Source organism: Macaca fascicularis, chromosome 4 (genome assembly GCF_037993035.2).
Source record: "Macaca fascicularis isolate 582-1 chromosome 4, T2T-MFA8v1.1".
Lineage (NCBI taxonomy): Eukaryota > Metazoa > Chordata > Mammalia > Primates > Cercopithecidae > Macaca > Macaca fascicularis.
Window position 1 is genome coordinate 48,536,941 of NC_088378.1, and position 21,196 is coordinate 48,558,136.

The 21,196-nt window shown below is 41.7% G+C and overlaps 1 protein-coding gene across 9 annotated transcripts in view; it reads left to right on the forward strand.

The window, feature by feature from the left end:
• Window positions 1–21,196, forward strand: part of UTRN (utrophin) — a 581,880-nt gene that overhangs the window by 35,269 nt on the left and 525,415 nt on the right. For 6 of the 9 annotated variants that reach the window (XR_012433510.1, XR_012433511.1, XM_005552039.4 and 3 more), the window contains exon 1: window positions 16,651–16,769. The exons of 1 other annotated variant lie outside the window; for it this stretch is intronic. Coding sequence is in view for 6 of the 8 variants with exons in the window: in XM_005552039.4 (XP_005552096.3) it covers window positions 16,676–16,769 (94 nt within the window). In the remaining 2 variants the exon portion in view is untranslated. Of the gene's footprint in view, window positions 1–3,049; window positions 3,234–16,650; window positions 16,770–21,196 lie in introns of those variants that run through there. 2 more of the 9 variants (XM_005552041.4, XM_074037195.1) reach the window with 1 other exon arrangement.

Genomic DNA, 21,196 nt, shown 5'->3' on the forward strand with positions numbered 1-21,196 from the left:
AATTCCAGTGACTCGGGAGTCTGAGGCAAGAAAATCACTTGAACCTGGGAGGAAGAGGTTGCAGTGAGCCAAGATCACACCATTACACTCCAGCCTGGGCAACAAGGGCAAAAGTCTGTCTCAAAACACAAAACAAAACAAAAAAACAACAGAAGTTAGATGGGGCGGAATCCCCAACTGCTAGGCGAGAACTAGAACAACACTGTGGTGGAAATCGGAGTGTAATACATTCCGCAACCCCACCTGTCTGCTAGCCTCCCTTTGCAAGCTCAGGGCCTTAATGGTTCAAGGATGAGTCTTTCTGGAAAAAAGGGGGAGAAGTTTCTTTCCTTTTTTTTTTTTAAAACAAAAGAAAAACAAATATGTTTATTAAGATATGCGTAGTGCATACACATGGGAGTACCCAGACATGTGGAGTACTCCCATACACATGGGAGTACCCAAATATGATTATTAAGATATGCGTAGTGCATACACATGGGAGTACCCAGACATGAGTATTCAAAGGGTTGGTGAGAACTGGGCTTATCTAGCATCTTAACAAAGGAATAATAAATTTTTAGAGAGGTGATGGAACAAAGGAAAAGCTTCCAGGTGTTACCACAAGTTTCATCAAATCAAGAATATTCTTAGGAGTGCCAGGGGTGTCTCATAGTTGAACTGTTAAGTAACCCTTAAACTTGTTAATGTCTCTTGGGAATTTCTTCTTTTATAGTTGTTTTGTATTAAAACCAAGGAAATAAATATCTTTTTGTTTTAAAAATAGTATCTTAATTAATTTTATTTTGCACTGTCTTTTTAAGGAAATATTATTTCCTTTTACAATGAGTAAAAATACATCCATTCAGAACAAAATATAATTATTTCTTGGTGCATCAGATGTTTATGTCTCAAGATAGTGATCTATTAATAGATTAGGGTTTTTATTCTTTATCTTCATCCCCCCTTCATCGCCCCCATAGACTCCTTTGGCAGTTTAGTGAAGCCAGACAAATTTTTTTTTGAGACAAAGTTTCGCTCTGTTGCCCAGCCTGGAGTACAGTGGCGCTATCTCGGCTCCTTGCAACCTCCACCTCCCAGGTTCAAGCAATTTTCCTGCTTCAGTCTCCCGAGTAGCTGGGATTACAGGTGCGAGCCACTGTACCCGGCTATTTTTTTGTATTTTTAGTAGAGACGGAGTTACACCATGTTGGCCCGGATGGTCTTGAAGTCCTGACCTCAGGTAATCCATCCGCCTCAGCTCCAAAAGTGCTAGGATTACAGGCGTGAGCCACCGCACCCAGCCTTTTTTTTTTTTTTTTTTTTTTTTCTGAGATGGAGTCTCACTCTGTCACCAGGCTGGAGTGTAGGGGGCTGATCTTGGCTCACTGCAACTTACACCCCCGGGTTCAAGTGATTCTCTTGCCTCAGCCTCTCGAGTAGCTGGGACTACAGGTGTGTGTCAGCATGCCCAGCTAATTTTTGTATTTTTAGGAAAGACAAGATTTCACCATGTTGGCCAGGATGGTCTTGATCTCTTGACCTTGTGATCCGCCTGCCTTGGCCTCCCAAAGTGCTGGGATTACAGGTGTGAGGCACCGCGCCTGTCCTGACAAATATTTTTAAATGCATAAAATAGAGTACGTGGCATTCCATGCATACAGTTACCAAAATACTGAAAAAGTCTGTGAGAGAGTAATATTTACTGTTTGATTAGTGTGTTCAGTAAGAAATTCTAGCATATCTAAGCTCTGTACCCTTCTGAAATAACAATGAGCCAAATGGTATTTTCAAGGTACCTGCTAGAGTTATAAAGTGATATGAAAATGGTTGTGATTTTTGTTGGTGACGCTGTCAAAGCTACCACTAATAATGTGTTTTGTGATCTGCCATCACAATGGAAGGAAATGCAAATTTCTGTTAGAGGTCAGTGAAAATATCTAATTGCTTTACCTGTCCCAAGTTCATGGACCCCCTGCCTAGTAATAACTCCTGATAAAGATGATGGCTTAAAAAGAGTATTTGTTTCCTTAGACCTCAGCAATGGCAGCAGTGTGCCACAGAGTGTTTTAAAAGAGAAAACAATTTTAAATGGAAAGTAGTCTTGGGTGAGTGCCCCATATGCCAGGCACTGCCCTGGGTGTGGTTGACAAAATCGATGAGCTCTATTATGGCATCTGGCCTCTTGAGTGTATAGACTAGTACAAGAACCAGACATCAAACTGCAGAGCATACAGATAGTTATTTAACTGCTTCGGGGGTAGACATTCTGCAATGCTGTGATGGCAAATCACTTGGGAACTTCACAGGGACCTGGAATGAGTGGTAGTCTGAGTGGTCAGGGAAGGCCTTCTTGAGAAAGCTATTCAAATCCATAGTTCAAGGTGGTGGAGGGCGCTGGCTGAAGGCAGAGCTGTGTGCAGGCTCTAAGTTGGCAGAACTTGGCCCAGAGAACGCCTGAGTGAGGACAGTGATTGGGAATGAAGTGAGCAGAAGGCTGTGCATTGAGATTGGCAGAAAGATGCAGTTTGCGTTTCACTCAGTAGTATTTCTTATCCTGATTGAAGGGGCATGGTTTACCTCTTAGTTTGAGGGCATGTATTATTTAGTGCATTAATGGATGGATCCCTAAAAGGATTAGGAATTAGTTTGGAGTATGTAGGTTGAAAAATAGGTTATAAAATTGATGAGAACAAACTCTTGCAAGAGTTAGAAACATAAAAAAGAAATTTTTCTAATGCTAAATTTCTTAACATTTTTCCTCACTCAGATTTCTATTTGGCTTGAATCTAAGAAAAACCTGAGGAGAAGAGAGGAAGGGCTTGGCTTCTCTGTATACCGAGCAATTTCAGCAGTTGTGTTTGTAGAAATGCATACCTTGCTGTTCCTAGGCAGATAAGTGTTGTCACACGTCTTCAGATTTTAAGGCGACAGGCTTCACACCTGGCAGAGGCTCAGACAGAGCAGACCAGGATTGGGCTCTTCACAGAGGCAGGAATGTGGCCATTCTGGTCCGGGCAGTTGGGGAAGGAGAACACATCTATCCACGGTTCCCATACTGTTTGACCCTGTTTTTCAATTTGACTCCATCAAAGCACATTCTCCAGCCGAGGGGTACACATCCCTTTGTGACTTCAGAAATCATGGACTGTTGGTTTGGGAGTCTTAGCTACATTTGGAGGACATGCTGAGCCGACGAGAAATGGAAGTGAGATCTGAATCCACGAACGGAGACGGCAGACAGTCACAGGCAGGTAAAGAAGACTCATTGAGAATGTGGTTACTTAAATTTTGTCCACCTGTTCATTGAAAGGAAGCCTGGGCATGACTTTCTGACAAGAATTAGTGTGAAAATTACTGAGTTAACAGATTCTAAATTATTTTGTTCTCTGGGTGACCTAGGAAGTTTTTAAAAAACGTTTTTTTCTTAATAATGTTATGAAATAAGATAGTTACATGTAAAGAATCTAACAAGGTCAGTCATTAAAAACATTTTCTGAATATGATTTATTCTGCTTACTGGCCTCATAAATCATCTAGGATAGGACCACTGTCAGCCTCAGAGCCTAGCACAGAACCTGGCACTTAATGCGTGTTTGTTGAATATGAATGGATTGGGTCCAGTGTCTAATGATACACTGTGAAAGTTATTCCATCACTTCTCTGTGATGGAAAAAGATTTGCCCAAAAGTGTGTGTGATATGAAAGTCGTATGGGGTAGAAATTAAACTGTAAATGAGTTAAGGAGCTGTAACCTTGACACTATTCCAAATCTCCAACAATTGAGTAGTTATTTAGTGCCCCTGCATCCATTTAATTTGTCCATGTATCTCTTGGTTCGTTCACTGTCATTTATTTCTCTCAGCTGGTGCCAAGTTACGTGATAGGCTGCTGGGAGGCAGACAAGCAAGATCGCTGCTTGCAGGCTTTCAAACACAGCGAGTCAGCAGCGTGGTAAGACGTGTGCTCATGATACATACTATGTGCTGTGGGACCACAGGTTAGGAAGGATAAACTCCTGGAGTTTTTACTCTTCCTCGGAGGATCAAGGAATGTTTCCCAGAGAAGTGACTTGCAAGTTGGCAGAGAGGAATGTGGAAGGGAGAAATTCTAGACCGAGGAGAAAGTGTTTGGAAAGGCAAATATTCAGTGAGTCATATGGTGAGATGCCATTTTCAAATGTGTAATGCACCTCCTTGCTCACTGTCCATCATTGCTCCATCCAGCCGCACTGGTCAGCCTTCAGCTCTGGGAACAACCTCTGTTTACAGGGTCTTTCCTCTACCTGGAATACCGGTCCCCAGCTCTTGGCTATCTCCTTCTCCTCCTTCTGGAATTGGGCATTGGATGAAATTGCACCTGCTCAGAGAAGCCTGTCCTGACACTCACCTGAAGTAGACTTTCTACTATTGTTCCCATGATCCACACTTGTCACCATTGTTCATTGCTTTTGTTCACTTGTTCATTTACTTTAGTGTTGATAGGTCCCCAAGACTGTGCTCTCCATGTGGGCAAGGACCAAGGTTGTCTTGTTCATGATTGTGTCCATAGTGCCTTGTACAGTGTTTGTTCTGTAGGGGTGATAGATCCTTGTGAATGAATGAATTAATGAATGAGTGAATGAATGAATGAAAAGGCGGAGTCACTTAAAAGAACAAAAGCACTTGTAATGCACTTCCTATTCCTGTTTATCCTTTGAAATTTGGAGTAATTCTTAACTAGCCACTTAGGATCTTCATTAAGAACCGTAGTCAAGACCTTTGGGTATTACCTCAAAGTAAAACAAAGTGGGAGTATTTTGGATCTTTGGAAGTTAACTTGAAAAAAATATAAGGACTCTTTAAATTGAATATATAGGGAAGAGATAACTCCTACTCAGAATACTTAAGTTACAAACACAAGAAAAATTCATAGATTAAAATAATTGAACAAAGAGTATCATTAAGTCAAACCGTTTTTAATAGTAATTTTGTAAAGTTATTTATGACACTGCTTTTTATGTGTATTCGCAATTCTCTAAAATCTTGATAATTTTGGTGATTTATTCTTATCTGTGCTCTGAATACTTTATTCTTATAATTAATATCATTATTTTTAACTTAGTGAAACCTTTCAACTTATGTAATCAGTAATGTTCTGACGCTGATATTAAACTTTTATTTATTTATTTATTTATTTATTTATTTGAGATGGAGTCTCATTCTGTCACTCAGACTGGAGTGCAGTGGTGTGATCTTGGCTCACTGCAACCTCCACTTCTGGGTTCCAGCGAGTCTCCTGCCCTAGTCTCCCAAGTAGCTGGGATTACAGGCTCCCGCCATCACACCTGGCTAATTTTCGTATTTGTATGTTTAGTAGAGATGGGGTTTGTCATGTTGGCCAGGCTGGTCTCGAACTCCTGACCTCAGGTGATCCACCCACCTCTGCCTCCCAAAGTGCTGGGATTACAGGTGTGAGCCACTGAGCTCAGCCTGGTATTAACCTTTTAATTCAATACAGTATTCCTGTAACAGACCTTCTCCCATTGATGGGCTCATTTTTATTGCTCTTTGTTCTCTCCTGCTTCTGCCAGTTTTGAGAGCCTATAAAATGGCTTCCTTTCTACAACATCTTATCCCACATTCAGATTTTTCATATAGCATGTCACACACAGCTTAAGACATTTTCCATAACATATTATGAGTTGATGATTTCTATCACTTTGAGGAAGATTTATCTTGTAAATTCTCTTATAATGGCGGGTAAAAAAATGTTATGTGAAATGGCACATTGAAAGAAAGGAAAGTCTAAAGGTGGATTGCTTAAAGGATCGTGATTTTTTTTTCCCATTGGATCTTCTGCAGTTGAGGATTCCCTGCATAAATCCCTCAAGGGGTAGCAGATCAGGCTTCTCAGTTTCAGCCAGGGATGGATGGTTTGCACCTCCTGATGTGTTCATCAGCAACATGATGAAGCCAGTGTCCTTGGCTACTGATTCCAACCTTTTGTTCTCTTCTTGGAGAAATGGAGAAAAAGATACACTTATATACTACAAGTGTAGATTTTGGTTATCTTTATTTGTGAAGAAATTTTTTGTTTACCTCTCATTTTATTCATTCATTCAGTAAATATTCATCTACCTACCTACTATGTGCTAGGCACTGTGATAGTCACTAGGCATTAAAAAAGTATATTGATGATCAGTGCTAAAATTATTTTCAAACTGTTTTTTTTTTTTTTTTTTTTTTTGTTGAGACAGAGTCTCGCTTTGTCGCCCAGACTGGAGTGCAGTGGCCGGATCTCAGCTCACTGCAAGCTCCGCCTCCCGGGTTCACGCCATTCTCCTGCCTCAGCCTCCCGAGTAGCTGGGACTACAGACGCCCGCCACCTCGCCTGGCTAGGTTTTTGTATTTTTTAGTAGAGACGGGGTTTCACTGTGTTAGCCAGGATGGTCTCGATCTCCTGACCTTGTGATCCGCCCGTCTCGGCCTCCCAAAGTGCTGGGATTACAGGCTTGAGCCACCGCGCCCGGCCTCAAACTGTTTTAAGAGAGCACTCCTAAATTAAAAGAAATTATGTATCAACAGAGAAATGTCCTCCCCCCACCCCAACTTTTTTTTCCTACGAAATTGCTACTGGCTAGAGAATGATGATGATTTGCACTTCTGACATCATTACCTAATGTTGGGTTTCTGTGCCTGCGCTCTTTATGCTGTGGAGGCAAATGGTGTTTTGAGTGTCTTAATTTCACTGGAACGCTGCACCTGTTGCTGGCTATTCTTGCATATGAAATCCAGGCCCTAGAGTCACTTGCTTTCATTTCCTTTTCCTGCTCCCTCTTTCCGGTCTGTGTGTGTGTTGGGGTGGGGGTGGGGGGTTGGGGGGGCGGCAGATTAGTAGCTCCTGTGAAGAGTCACCACCTTCCTGTTCCTTCAAGGCTATGATTTTAGCGCCCCCAGGAGTCGTAGTGTTGCGTCACTCTGTCATCTGTCGCCGAAAGACTCATAATCCGGCAGCCTCAAGAGTTTGAGACATGGGTTTATACCTGAGTTTGGGGTTCTGGGGGAGGGGTGAAGTGGAACAGGCTTTCAGCAGCTGCTGCTGCCACCCGATACCTGGAACCTTACTGCTGTTGAGGAACATGTATTTCCTCTTGGCTTCATCTGCTGTTTGGCTATGACTGAGGAAGACAGGAGGTATTGCATAGTATCATTTACTTTCATAGAAACAACTCTGACACCTCTAGGCTTCATGTTGGTTCAGGCGAGGCTCTCGAAAGCCAGGGAGTTGCTTTGCCAGATGCGTGCTATGGCTGAAGGAACGGCTCAAGAGCTGGGACCTGGCCCTGAGGTTAAATCCACTCACAGCACGAATTTGATGTTTTACTTTGTGTCCTGAAACCTCAGTAACCTTATTTTTCAAGTGAGAGTTGAAATATTGACACAGCTTAACTTGTAAGAATTTTGCAGGCATCAGTGAAAATAAATTGAATGCACTTTGAAGTTCAGAGATTTCCAAAAGTTAATACAGACCAAATTATATCCTGATGATCAAGTAGGAACATCCATAGTTCCAGTACTGTAGTGCATTGACAACCTCCAGGAAGTTACGGTAGCCTGATATTCCTAATTTTAAACCAACTTTGTCATGTTTAATTTATTCAGACTTTTATAGATAGACAGATTTACTACTGGACATTCTCTGGTGGAGAAAAATTTCATGGAAAAAGTTTAATGTGAAATGGCACATAAGTGGTGCCGACTTGCAAGTTCAGGAACGGCTTGTTCACCACTGAAGACTGCCCTGGAATAAGAGAGACCAGCTTTGTTCTTGTCTTATTTCTGGATCACCCTTTCTCCTTTGTACCTTCTGACATTGTTTCTGTGTTCCCTCCTCCCATCTGCCACCTGCTCCTTTGCAACTCTGTAGAGTATTTTAATAATAGGTTGTTTGTGCCTGTCTTGCCTCTGCAGTGCTCACTTTCACCTGTTTCCTCAGCCTCTGCCTTCTCCTTTCCCCCTTTTGTCATGCTCTGGCCTGCCTCCATAGTTGAACCTGATCCCTGAGGCAATGATATGGCAGATGCCTCAACTCTCCATCTATAGCACTTGTCTTGCCTGGCCTGGGAACCGGCTCTTTTACTGCTGTACTACATGGAACACAGTAGGCGCTTCTTAGACCTATCAGGGGCCTGGCTCTCCCAAATGCTCTTTCCAGGAACTCTGGCCCTGTGAACCCACTGCTGAATGTCATAGCTCATAAATAAACTCTCAAGTGATAACTGTCATTTGAGTTCTCTAGTTCTCACCTGACTCCCTCTTAATATCATCCTGGAACTGTCTTGGAAACCCTGGAACTGATTTGAAATACCTCTGGTCAGTTCCTCAGCATCAGTTCTGTCTAATGAACACCTAGATTCTTCATTGTCTCTTCACTTTCGGCTCTACGTTGTCACAAGTAGATGATTATGTCTCATTCCCAAGTAGAGATAGGACACATGAGAGTGGGTGGGTGTGCCCATGGTTAGACAGGACTATCTTTGTGTAGTACCGGCTGCGGCAGGATCTACAGTGACTCACACATCTTCTGAGTGGCCAACATCCTCAGATTTGCATGTGGGCATTTGCAAGAGGAAGCACACAGATCCTGTGATCAGGGCTGAGATGCATACAGGTGTGTCTGCTGGACTGGGGCAGGTGGCGCTCGGTGGAAGAAAGGTTGTAGGCAGGGAAAGTGTTGCCTCATGGAGGGTGATCCTGATATGGTGGGAACTTCAGTCCAGACTCCGACATCATCATGGGCAAGCCAAACGCCAGTAAACAACCTTCAGGGCTTGGGGACATCGGCACACTCACCTGCAGAGAGCCAGACGGAAGACAGGCAGTAGCACAAGTTTTCTGAGGTAGAGATTGTGACTGTAGGTGACCAAGGAACAAAATATTATGAAGACCACATTGGGGTTCATAGGCTGGTGGCCCTGTAGGACACTTGGTCACTTTTCCCACTGTGTGTGTGTTTTTTTTTTTTTCTCCTGCCAACACCAAAGAGTAATCTCTAGGTGTCTCTTCTTCACTCCTCCCCATGAAGCTTGAAAGTTCTAAAGCTCACCAGAAACTAGAAAAATTTTCCTCACTGTGACAGCAAGTGTGCTTCCAGAAAACTCACTTGCTGACCTTTGTTCCACAGTCCAGCAGGTTGCCACCTGATTTATAAAAACAGATTATGAAGAGAGTCCAGAAAAATTACTCCCTCTTTCTTTTTTTTTTCAAGTAGCATTTTAAAATTCCTTTCTTTTTAAAGTAGTTGGGTTGTTTTATTAATTTCGTTCACTGTTGCCTTAAATGACAATTCTTGTCTCCCTGAAGAACTCTTGGCCTTCTTTCCTGCCACTAGAGTGAGAAGTTCTAAGCTAGAAGGGCCATCCCAGGGATGACTGCTTTAAGCAGCCAGTCATGTAGGGTTGCGCCTGTGGCCCTGGCAGATTGAATCCACTTTCTACCAAGTTGGTGGCATCACTTGGCTTCCATGTAGTGTTTTTCTGTTCTCCTGAAGATCACTGTTGGCCACTGGAGGCCTCACTCACTGAGTTCCAGACAGCTGCCACTTCGTTTAGAAGCAACACTGCCAGTGAGAAACCCTGCCACACACAACACACACACAGACACACATACAGAGACATACACACAGAGACACACACACACAGAGACACACACACACACCACACACACACACACACACACACACGTGAGAGGAGGGCCACCCTGGGATGAAACCCTGAGTTCCCCCGTCTCAGCCCACTCCTTCTATCTCCTGGTGGAGGAAGAAGCTGCGTGCCCCTATTACTACCTCTCTTTACCTCCTCATTAAGGGCTTCGGTGCGATTATTGTCTCCCTTTTAATCTCACTACTTGCAGGCAGCTTTCTTGAGAAAGGTTATAATTTAATCCTGAAATACAACTTCTAGGAGTTTTCTTTTAAATTCATCATTCCAAGTAGGCGTCTTTGTCTGTTTGCACATTAGAAAATGAAACTAATACCTAAATGTGATTTTCCTGCTTTTATTGGTGTGCTATTTAAGGTCTGCATCTGACATCTGACTCCGTGTGGTTTGGAATACTTTATTATTATTATTATTATTTTGAGATGGAGTCTTGCTCTGTCTCCCAGGCTATACTGCAGTGGTGCGATCTCGGCTCACTGCAACCTCTGCCTCCTTGGTTCAAGTGATTCCCATGCCTCACCCTCCCAAATAGCTGGGATTACAGGCGCACACCTCCACACCTGGCTAATTTTTGTATTTTTAGTAGAGATGGAGTCTTACCATGTTGGCCAGGCTGGTCTCAAACTCCTGACCTCAGGTGATCCGCCAGCCTCAGCTTCCTAAAGTGCTGAGATTATAGGTATGAGCCACTGAGCCCAGCCTGGAATATTTTCTAAGCTCTTTGATGATGGCGGCTTAGATTTAACTCTCTCTGACTTAATTTTGTTGATTATATTGTCATTCAATTCCATTTGTATACTCACATGGAAACAAAGGCATGATTTCAGATTTCATTTATATCTTCATGCTTTGGAAAAACAAAGCATGATTTGGAGAAATCACTCAGCCCATTAAATACCATCCTTGACATTACTTTTTTGGGTTTGCTTGTTTTTAAAACAGTTTTTATTGGCTTTTGCTTTTTATAATTTTTTGAACCGTATCAATAGTAGCATAATGAGTATCTTTAGATGTGCTGTTAAAATCATGTGAAAATTCTTTTTGTGTCAACACGAAGAGTTTTGTTTACAATCATTACTATGATCAAGAACTAGGGTGGAATTTCCTAGCTAGACACAAATGAGTTTAAAAAAAAACCTGACATACTCTTCCATTATTGGTTAAGTTGTATTCTAAACAGTATGAGTCTGATGAAGATATTAAGGGGAGTTAATTAGACTGTAAGACTCTTGAGGACAGTTGATGCCTTTTTCATTTTTGCATTCTTCTTGGGCACCGTGTAGTTGATCAGTATAGTCATGGGATTTAGTTTTGATTGTAGGGAGCTGTGTGAACTGCATGAAGCAGATGAGACTCCATCCTCGCATGGGAAACCTTTAAGGATTTTGAAGTTGGGCAGGTACAGGTTATTAGAAAGATCACTCTAGGCTCTGTGGGAGAGTGATTCAGAGGGAAGAGCCCCTAGAGGCCCATGGAGCATTGCAGGTGGCTCTGCCAGGAGACCAGGTAGAAGATGTGGTGAGGGTGGGTGGGAGATGGATGAAGCTGTGGATTTCATAGGTAAAGATTCATCATCCTTCATCTGCAGCTACACTATTGAAGAAGACCTCTGAAAACCAGAAGGCGTTTTATTTGTAGTTCATTTGGCAGGAAAACTTGAGTTTGACCTGAACTCATTCGGTGTTGAAGCCTGACTTGAACAGCTGGGACACTTTTAAAGTCCTTACGTATGTCAGGCATCCTTCATAAAACATATGTATTTGCTGCAGGGCTATTCATGTGTTTGATTAGGGGAAATTGCCCTGGATCTTGCTGTTTTTTGTTTTCACTGTAATATATGACTTGTGCTATATAACTTTTCTCAAATGGGAAGAGTTCTGGTTCAGCAGCACCCCTGGCCCTAGGGTTTTGGAAAAGAGGTTGTGAAACTATTTGACGTGTGTTTACAGGATAAGGTTGATGAAACTGACTGATAAGAAATGAAGGCAAGATCTATGGAAGAAAAGAACATTTCTGGGAAGACTCAAAAGTTAATGATGACACCGCCTCATTAACATTGAAGGGAAGTAGAACTTTAGAAGGGGTCAGAAATATTCATTATATAGGCATGATTTATTGAAAAGGATGCATCTTGAATTTTTGAAGTGTTGCTTGTATGTGATCTTGGACTGAATCGTAGGCCAGAAAAAGGGGGCAATTGCAGAAATTTGAAAAAGACCTATAGATTAGTTCACAGTTTTGCTTCTATGTGAATTCTCTGGTTTTCATCATTGTACTCTGGTTATGTAAGATGGTAATATTTGGGGAAGTTGGACGAAGGGAATATGAGAACTCTGTGTACTCTTTTCTTTTTTTTCTTTACCACTTCTTTTATAAGTCTAAAATTATTTCAAGATAAACATTTGAAAAATGACAAAAAAAAAGAGCTGTTTGTCATATCAGGGAATGGCATCATCCATGATGCTTTTAAGTAGAGAGTATCTATGAGCAGAAGTCTAGTTTTCTTGGAGAATTCGAAGTCTAAAAGTGCAAATCGGGTAAAATTTCAGTCAGGTCTTCACCCCCTCCCAATTTTTGCTTTTTAAAAAAGCTGACCTGGTTTCTATTGTAAGATTAACTTTTTATATTCTGATCTGAGAAAAATGCTTGACTGTAGTTTAAGTGTACAAAGAAGAGTACTAGGCCAGGCGTGGTGGCTCATGTCTATAATCCCAGCACTTGGGGAGACCAAGGTGGGCAGATTGCTTGAGGTCAGGAGTTTGAGACCAGGCTGACCAACATGGTGAAACCCATCTTTACTAGAAATATAAAAATTAGCTGGGCGTGGTGGCATGCGCCTGTAATCCCAGCTACTCGGGAGGCTGAGGCAGGTGAATTTCTGGAACCTGGGAGGCGGAGGTTGCAGTGAGCTGACATCACGTCACTGTACTCCAGCCTGAGCGACACAAGACTGCGTCTCAAGAAAAAAAAAAAGAAGAGTTATAAAATGGAGAGCTCATGGGAAGTGCCATAACTTGTCCCTTGCATTTAGTCTCTCTGGTGTTGGAGGGTGTGGTTTGGCTCTAGTTCTTGTTTGTAGCTCTGCAAGGTGAGGTGTAGGTTTATTAGTTAGGACTGACAGTTATAATATGATGTTCAAAGCCAAGAGGGTTTACAGATAACAGGGAAGAATGAAGAAGATGTGTACCTTTCATGGCCAAGGTCAGCTCGCCTGGATTTTGTGGTGCTGATGCTGCTGGGTGTATATTTTCTCCATGGAGAGAGGATTGGTTTCTGAATTCTTTTGCTTCCCTCTCTCACTTCGACACTACCTCCTGTAGTTTCAGCTAATTTGTTCTGTAATTCTCTCTCCACTCCAATTCTTTCTTTCTTTTTTGATGAGAGTAGACCTAGGCTGGCAGCCAGTTGCTATTGAGCTATAATAGAGCTAGTGGTATGAACAAAATTTGATTACTGCTGTCAACACCAGATTGAATAAGAAAGTGCATACCCTAGACAGATACTTGCAACATAAATGGTCTATTGATTTCACAAGAACTAGAAAATGAGGCCACTGTGTAATCTAGCAGAACAACAGATCTGTGAATAGAGTGGGCCCTGACATTGCACAACGGTTTTCAAAAGTGCCCTCCTATCGATCTTTTTAGAAGAACCTTCAGATAAACTGATTTTAGCTTCTGATTTTCCTCACCATCAAGTATTTACAGAAACTCCAAGGAAGCCTTTGCACTTGTGTGTGTGCAATGGTTTGCTTTTCCTCCATAGCATCTAGTTTGGAAGTTATATTGGCTATTACAGACCTTATTTGCTCCTGAGTTATCATGGCATTTCTACTTAGCTTAATACGAATGTTTTAGGAGTTTCCCACCATGGAAAGTTCTGTTTGACATATGAAAGTTCAATGGTCAGTTTCATAGTCAGCTCTAGGGCAAGAAATAAATAAAACAATGGATTACAGAGTATAGCCTTGCGACACGGGAAATTTTTTAGTAGATGGATGAGTCATATTATTAATATATGCTGCAAGGCCCGAGGTCTTACATCAAAAAATAAGGAAAAAAGTTTTTAATTTTTTAAAGTTAATAGCCTTCTGATATTTTCTTTGTTATATTTTGTATAGTTTTTGTTCTGTTTAGTTTTGGGGGGATCAAAAAAATAAATACTAAAATAGAATGTTTTAGGAAAAAGGTAATTAACATCATTGTACATGAATTTGCTCTAACACAGTAAGGTCTGAAAAAAAAAAAAAGATTTTCCCTTTGATGTAGACTTGTTTCAATAATTACTATTCTCCCAGTACTGCACTTTTGAGAGGGAAGGAGAAATTGTTGCTAGTGTCTAGATCTTGACTTGTCTTCCTTGGCTACCTTCAAAATTTGAGATCCTGAATCTTAAATCACATCTGGTCTAAAAATTCTTCCTATAAACAGTTATGACTATTTACTGACAAAAGGCTGCTTTTATTGTGCCTGTTTCTATTTCAGAGGAAGACACATAGAGACAGGTGGAAAGAACTGATTTGTAAAGATTGAAATGTCATATTTACATTCAGAATTTCATTTCCTTACCAGTTTTCAGAAGAACCCTTTGGTAGAGGAAACAGGGCCAACTTCTTTCACAGCCTCTTACTGTAGATAGAAATATGAAGTCCAGCAATATTTAGCTGGTGTGAACCCAGACAGCTGTACCAGGAACAATGTTGAAAATCTTTGATTCCTATTGGAAAATAGCCACTGTTAAAGATGCACACCTTCAGGACCTCACTTCAGGATTGTAGCCAGTATCCGTTCTGACTAGGTGGTGCCCACGCCTCCCTGGCTGTTTTGTGTTTTGAATATTTAGTCCTGATTCTAGAAATGAAGACATTTTTGGCCTATGGATAAAAGACGGGTTTCGATAGCCATTAAGGAAATGCAAATCAAACCACAATGAAATGTCACTTCATACCCAGTAGGATGGCGATAATAAAAAAGACAAATAATAACAAATATTGGTGAGGATGTGGAGAAATGGGTATCCACATACACTGCTAGTGGGAATGTGAAAGGATGGAGCCACTTTGGAAAGCTGTCTGGCAGTTCTTCCAAAGGTTAAGCATAGGGTTGCCATATGACTCAGCAGTTCTACTTCTGGGTACACACACACACACACACACACACTCACCTCACACCCAAGAGACATGAAAATATATGCCCACATCAAAAACTTGTACACAAATGCTCATAGCAGAATTAACTGGTATTAGCTAAAAGATAAAAACAACCCAAATGTTCATGAACTGATAAACACATAATAAAATGTGGTCTATCGATACAATGGAATATTTTAAAAAGAAATGAAATACCCATACATCCTACAACACGCATGGACTTCAAAAACATTATGCTAAGTGAAATAAGCTAGTCACAAAAAACCATATACTGTACGATTTCTTTTATATGAAATGTACAGAATAGGTAACTCTACAGACTGGAAGTAGATTTCAGTGGTTGCATTGGGCTAAGGGATGGGGATCGATTGTGGTGATGGTTGTAGAATTCTTTGAAAATACTAAAAATCATTAAGTTATACAGTGTAAATGAGCTAATTGTATAATATATAAATTATATATCAATAAAGTTTGATGCAAAAAGAGATTATTGGGTATTGACTATGTGACATCATCTGTATCATTGCGCTTTTCCTGGTCTCTCTGCCTGTGACAGTCCTAGAAGACAGGTGAAGTCAGCTTGTCCATTTTACAGATTTGGAGACTGAGGCTGAGAGAGAGAGAGACAGAGAAAGAGAGAGAGAGAGAGAGAGTATTTTGCCAGAGTTATACAGCTGCTAGTCTAAGGAAAATGTAGAGATGAAGAGGAGGAGCGAAGGGGAAGTACTGTCAGTTTCTCTTTTCTGTACCACAGTACAGTAGCAGGATGAGAGATGCCTTTGAATTCAAACCTGTGTGTATCCTGACAAAGATACATATTCTATGAAAAGTCTTTGATAATAAGTAGAAAATTTCTATTTCACAACAAGCAAGAAAAAGAATGAGAAAAGGACTAGAAAGTAGATAATGATCATATGAATAATGATTTTCCTTGCTTTTTGCATGTATGTGGAGGACACATGCAGAAGTGACAGCAGGAGTTCGAGACCAGCCTGACCAACATGGTGAGACAATGTCTCTACTAAAAATACAAAAAAAAAAAAAAAAAAAAAAAAAAAGCGCCAGGGGTAGTGATAGATGCCTGTAATCCCAGCTACTTGGGAGGCTGAGGCAGGAGAATCACCTGAACCCAGGAGACGGAGGTTGCAGTGAGCCGAGATCATGCCATTGCACTCCAGCCTGGGTGACAAGAGTGGAAAAAAAAACTATGATAATAAAGAGAGCAAAGCGACCATAAAAGAGAATAGGCTGGAAAAAATAGTCTAAATGGTGGTCTCTTATCTTATAGCTGCATGTGGTTAGGTTTATTTTTTCCATAATAGCAATTTCTAAGGGATGAAGAAGAAATCCTTTTGAGTTTTACTTCCCCAAGGTATATATAGCTACTACAGTGAAATAATAAGCCCAATTTATTCTTTGAAGTATAGTTAATATGTAACAAAACTCCTAAGGCCAGTTGTATACCCAGGGCAATCACCTTCTAACACCTTTATTTATGTACACAGTGGGTAGGAAGGTGGGTGGAGTGCCCCTTCCCAGCTGACACTGTCAAAACAGGAAGCAAAGTTATAATCTCTGTCATAGGAACATGAATAGAGGCCCTTAGTTGTGACTATTAAAAAAACAAAAAACCTACCTAAGGAGTTTTCACTGACTGCAAAGTGTAACTTCCTGTCTGGTGTTTAGAGGAGGTGGGGTTAGTTAGGTTTAGTCAGATCCTCTCATGAGAAAAATAAAAGCCACAAAAAAAAAAAAAAAAAAAGACATCCCAGTGTGCAGTTCGAAGGCTGCTTTTGTTGTCCACTTCCTCCACATCTTTTTCCTTGTCATCTAAGCAGATGTAGGTGATGAGCAGCCCAGCAGCCACCACGTTTCACTGGAAAAAGTGCAGATTGGATTTGCCAGGGCATGTAGCTGTCCAGGCTTGCAAGAGATTACCAGGTAAGTTTGTCAACTTGTGCTACTCCCAGCCAGTGAGGTTTTCATAGGAAGCGCCTCTGGAGACAGGGCTCTCTCGTTCACTTTTGTTAAGTACCAAAGCTTAGGACCAGGCTGGTGACGGGAACAGACAGCCTGTCCTTCCTGCTGCCACATCTGTTGTGGACCCTGAAGAGTAGAGACTAACGCTGTCTGCTTTGCACTTCTCTTCAGGAGGTGATAATTCACTAGAGTTATTAGCTTCTTTGAAAGAAGATTTCCAGGATCCCTACATTTGTGGTAGCAAATGTGCTTCACTTTACCTCCCTGTAGATTTTCAAAATAGCTTACTCTGTGCTGACCGTTTACTGCCGTATAGAGAAGAAGCCTCCTGTGTGGTGTTGAGTATTGGTCGACCTCATCCCATATTGTATTTGATTTACTCTGTTGGCTAAAAAGGCATTTTACTTCTTGAAATATTTAGTTTCAACCTGAGAAAGGGGAGAATAAAACGTTTGTACTTTGGGGGATTGTATAAGCGCTGGGGTTTCTGTTTCAGTGCAGGCTTCTCTATGAGACGTGTATATGCCTAACTTTGTGTAGGGAAAGTGTCATGCACTTTTCTCTCACTGAAGTTTACTTCCGGGGTGACTTAGTTTTTCTGATCAGTTTAGATGTTCATATCTTGTTTAATGTATACATGTGTGTACTGGTTGTATGAACTTTTGGAGAGAAAAATAACCCCAAGTGATGTGTTTTATTTGATTATACACATCATGCATGAATGTTGTCACTATGAAAAACTTTGAGGCTGGTTGGTTTTCTTTTTTAATGTTTTTCTTTTTTGTGGAATTACTCTTTCCCTCTTAATGTTTTCCTTCTTAGCTTCAGCGAATGAGGTGGTAAGGGGTTGTAAGTGTTGTCTCTGTGGAGCAAATTCAAACCAAAATGATTGGAGCAGCTCATATTTTCTTAGTGAATTGGGTGTCTTGAACAAGTGGCATAGAAGATTGGTGTACTACAATTCTCATCATTAGCTGTTACTTCTTTCTTAAATAACCATGTGATCCCAACACAAAATCAAAATACCTCTCAGGGACCTAAATTAAAACTCCATGCGGGCCGGGCATGATGGCTTATACCTGTAATCCAAGCACTTTGGGAGGCTGAGACAGGGGGATCACTTGAGGCCTGGAGTTTGAGACCACCCTGGGCAACATAGGGAGATTCCATCTCTACAAAAAATTAAAAAATCAGTCAGTCATGGTGGCATGTGCCTGTGGTCCCAGCTATTTAGGAGACTGAGGTGGGAGGATAGCTTGAACATAGGAGTTTGAGACTGTGGTGAGCCATGATCATGCCACTGCATTCCAGTCTGGACAACAGGGGGATATCTTGTCTCAAAAGCCTGCATAGGAGCATCTATTGCAGACTTGTGACCTTTCGAAGATTTCCTTTGATTGTGACTAAATCCTCTCTCTTTCCCTGACATTGAGAGTCTCTGTAGTCAGCTAGTCTTCATCAAAGGGTCTTGCTACAAAGGGTCTGGGGTAACCATAGTGTTTGAAATCAGAAGACAACTAGAAGAAAAGTACAAACAAACCTTTAAATAATAAGCAGGCTTTGGCTGGGGGTGGTGGCTCATGCCTGTAATCCCAGCACTTTGGGAGGCCAAGGCGGGCGGATCACCTGAGGTCAGGAGTTTTATACCAGCCTGGCCAACATGGTGAAACCTGGTCTCTACTAAAAATACAAAAATTAGTCGGGCGTGGTGGCGGGTGCCTGTAATCCCAGCTACTTGGGAGGCTGAGATGGGAGAATCACTTGAACCTGGGAGGCAGAAGTCGCAGTGAGCAGCGATCGCACCATTGCACTCCAGCCTGGGGTGACAGAGTGAAACTCTGTCAAAAAAAAAAAAAAAAAAAAAAAAAAAAAAAAAAAAAAAAAAGCAGGCTTTTAAATGAGTAGCTACAGTGTTAAATATATTTAATTGCTGTGCTGGTTGAGTTCTGGTTCATTTAGATAACATTCTTTCCTGCTCTAAGACCAATCAAAAGGCTTTTTAGGAAAATACCATTTTAAAAAATAAAATGTATTTCAGTGCATGTTATTTTAATAAAAATAGAAAACCAACGTGTACATGATTTCGAATTTCACAAGGGCCTAGATTGTCATCAGTTATTACTGAACTGAATTTTTTTTGTGTGTCCATAGTATAGACTCTTTAGTGATCTTCTTAGAAATAAGGACATTAAATTTAATGTTAAAAATAGTATTTTCAGCCAGGCACAATGGCTCATGCTTGTAATCCCAGCACTTTGGGAGGCTGAGGAGGGCAGATCACCTGAGGTCAGGAGTTCAGGCCAGGAGCCTGACCAATGTAGTGAAACATCGTCTCAACTAAAAATACAAAAATTAACTGGGCGTGGTGCTGGGTGCCTGAAATCCCAGCTACTTGGGAGGCTGAGGCAGGAGAATCGCCGGGACCTGGGAGGCAGAGGTTGCAGTGAGCTGAGATTGAGCCACTGCACTTCAGCCCGGGCAACAGGATGAGACTCTGTTTAAAGAAAAAAAAAGATCTCTATCTCTATCACTATCTCTATCACTCTCTCTAGCTTATCTGTCTGTCTGTCTATCTATCTATCTATCTATCTATCTATCTATCTATCTATCTATCTATCATCTATCTATCTCATCTCTATCTCTATCTCTATCATCTAGCTCTATCATTATTTTCACTACATGTTAACAATAATATCACTGAGATAAACCAAAGTTTTAAGAAAAGCTTGAAAATGTGAAATGAATAATTTGGAGGCATGATTGGACATTTAGGCATCTATGAAGGCCCAGATGACTCATGTCTGGAAATTGCTGCTGCTCAGGAAGCCACTCCTGGGAGCCCTGCTCGTCTTGCCATCCTTCCTGCTTTCTTGCCGGCCGACAGGACTCTGTGTCAGCTGTTTCCTTTTTAGATGGAAGGGTTAAAAGATTTACTACTTGGGTTCCCCATTAGAATGATCAACATGCTGGTGCCCCACAGTCAGAGACCGAGGCCCTGCTCTGCAGCTTGTCAAAAGCCAGCCAAGGGTGTCCAGTGTGGAGGGTACAGGGTAATGTATTCGTTCCCCACTAGACTGAAAGCTCCATGGGAGGGACTAGAGGCAGCTTCGTTACTGCTGCCCCCTAGCACCTGAATGTATGCCTGATGTGCAGGAGAGGCTCAGTAGCTGCTTGTGGAATGAATGAATGAATGAGTTCCTTTGAGTAACAGGAAGTTGGAAGAAGATTGGACAGAGGCTTAGTTATGGTCTTTGCTGATGTAAGAGAGTGTGCTATGTTATGCTGAACAGTGGTTGTCATCTTGGAAGACACTCTAGGAAATAGTCACAGGGGAACAGGTGGCTGATCTGGGGGAGTGCTGAACAGACCTCTCAGAAGAGACAAGGCTGCAGAGCAGCGGTGTCCTTATGAGGCAAGGCAGGTTGAGAACTTTGGGAAAGAGAATTTCATCAGGGGCTGGGGATGTGTGTGTGTGAATGTGGATGTGAGGCCAGGTGGGGACACTCCTGGGAGAATCTCCTGAACTGTGGCTCATTCTTTTTTTTGAGACAAAGTCTCTCTCTGTTGCGCAGCCTGCAGTGCAGTGACACAGTCTTAGCTCATTGCAGCCTTGACCTCGCAGGCTCAAGCGATCCTTCCGCCTCAGTCTCCCAAGTAACTGGGACTACAGGTATGTGCTCCCATACCTGGCTAATTTTTAGTATTTTTTTTTTTTGTAGAGATGGGATCTCGCCATGTTGCCCAGGCTGGTCTTGAACTCCTGAGCTCAAGCGATCCTCCCCGCTCGGCCTCCCAAAATGCTGGAATTACAGGCCTGAGCCACCATGCCCAGCTGTGACTCACTCTTAAAGGAACTCCAGTCTTTTGTGTTGGAACTCCAGGAAGTTGACGACCACACTCATCTATTCAGTCAGCATTTGCTAGGTGCCTGGCATATGCCCAGCTCTGTGGAGGTATGGGGATATAAAAATGAAGGTGATTTGGTTCTTCCTCTGTGAAGGTTAGAACCTGGAAGGGATGGTGTGTGAAAGTGAATGCTAGGTTTGCTGGGGGCTGAAAGGAAGGAATGTGGTCATCTTTGTCATATGTTAGGGATTGCCTGACCCACCAGTTGACTGTATCCAAATAAAGGAACATAGAATTTGTAGTGATCACAGGGCAGTGATATTTGTCTGGGAAGATATCTTAGGACTTGTAAATTTTTTGCAGATCTTAATAATTACAGAGAAAATGAGTAGGTGGTTAGGAAGGCCAGGTAACTATAACGTACAGAGGTGAGAGAATGAGAATTGTTAAGTTGGGAGAAAAAGAGTAGAAAGAGTGACATGGTACTGAGCAGTTTTTTGTTTGTTTGTTTGTTTGTTTTTGAGACAGTCTCACTCTGTTGC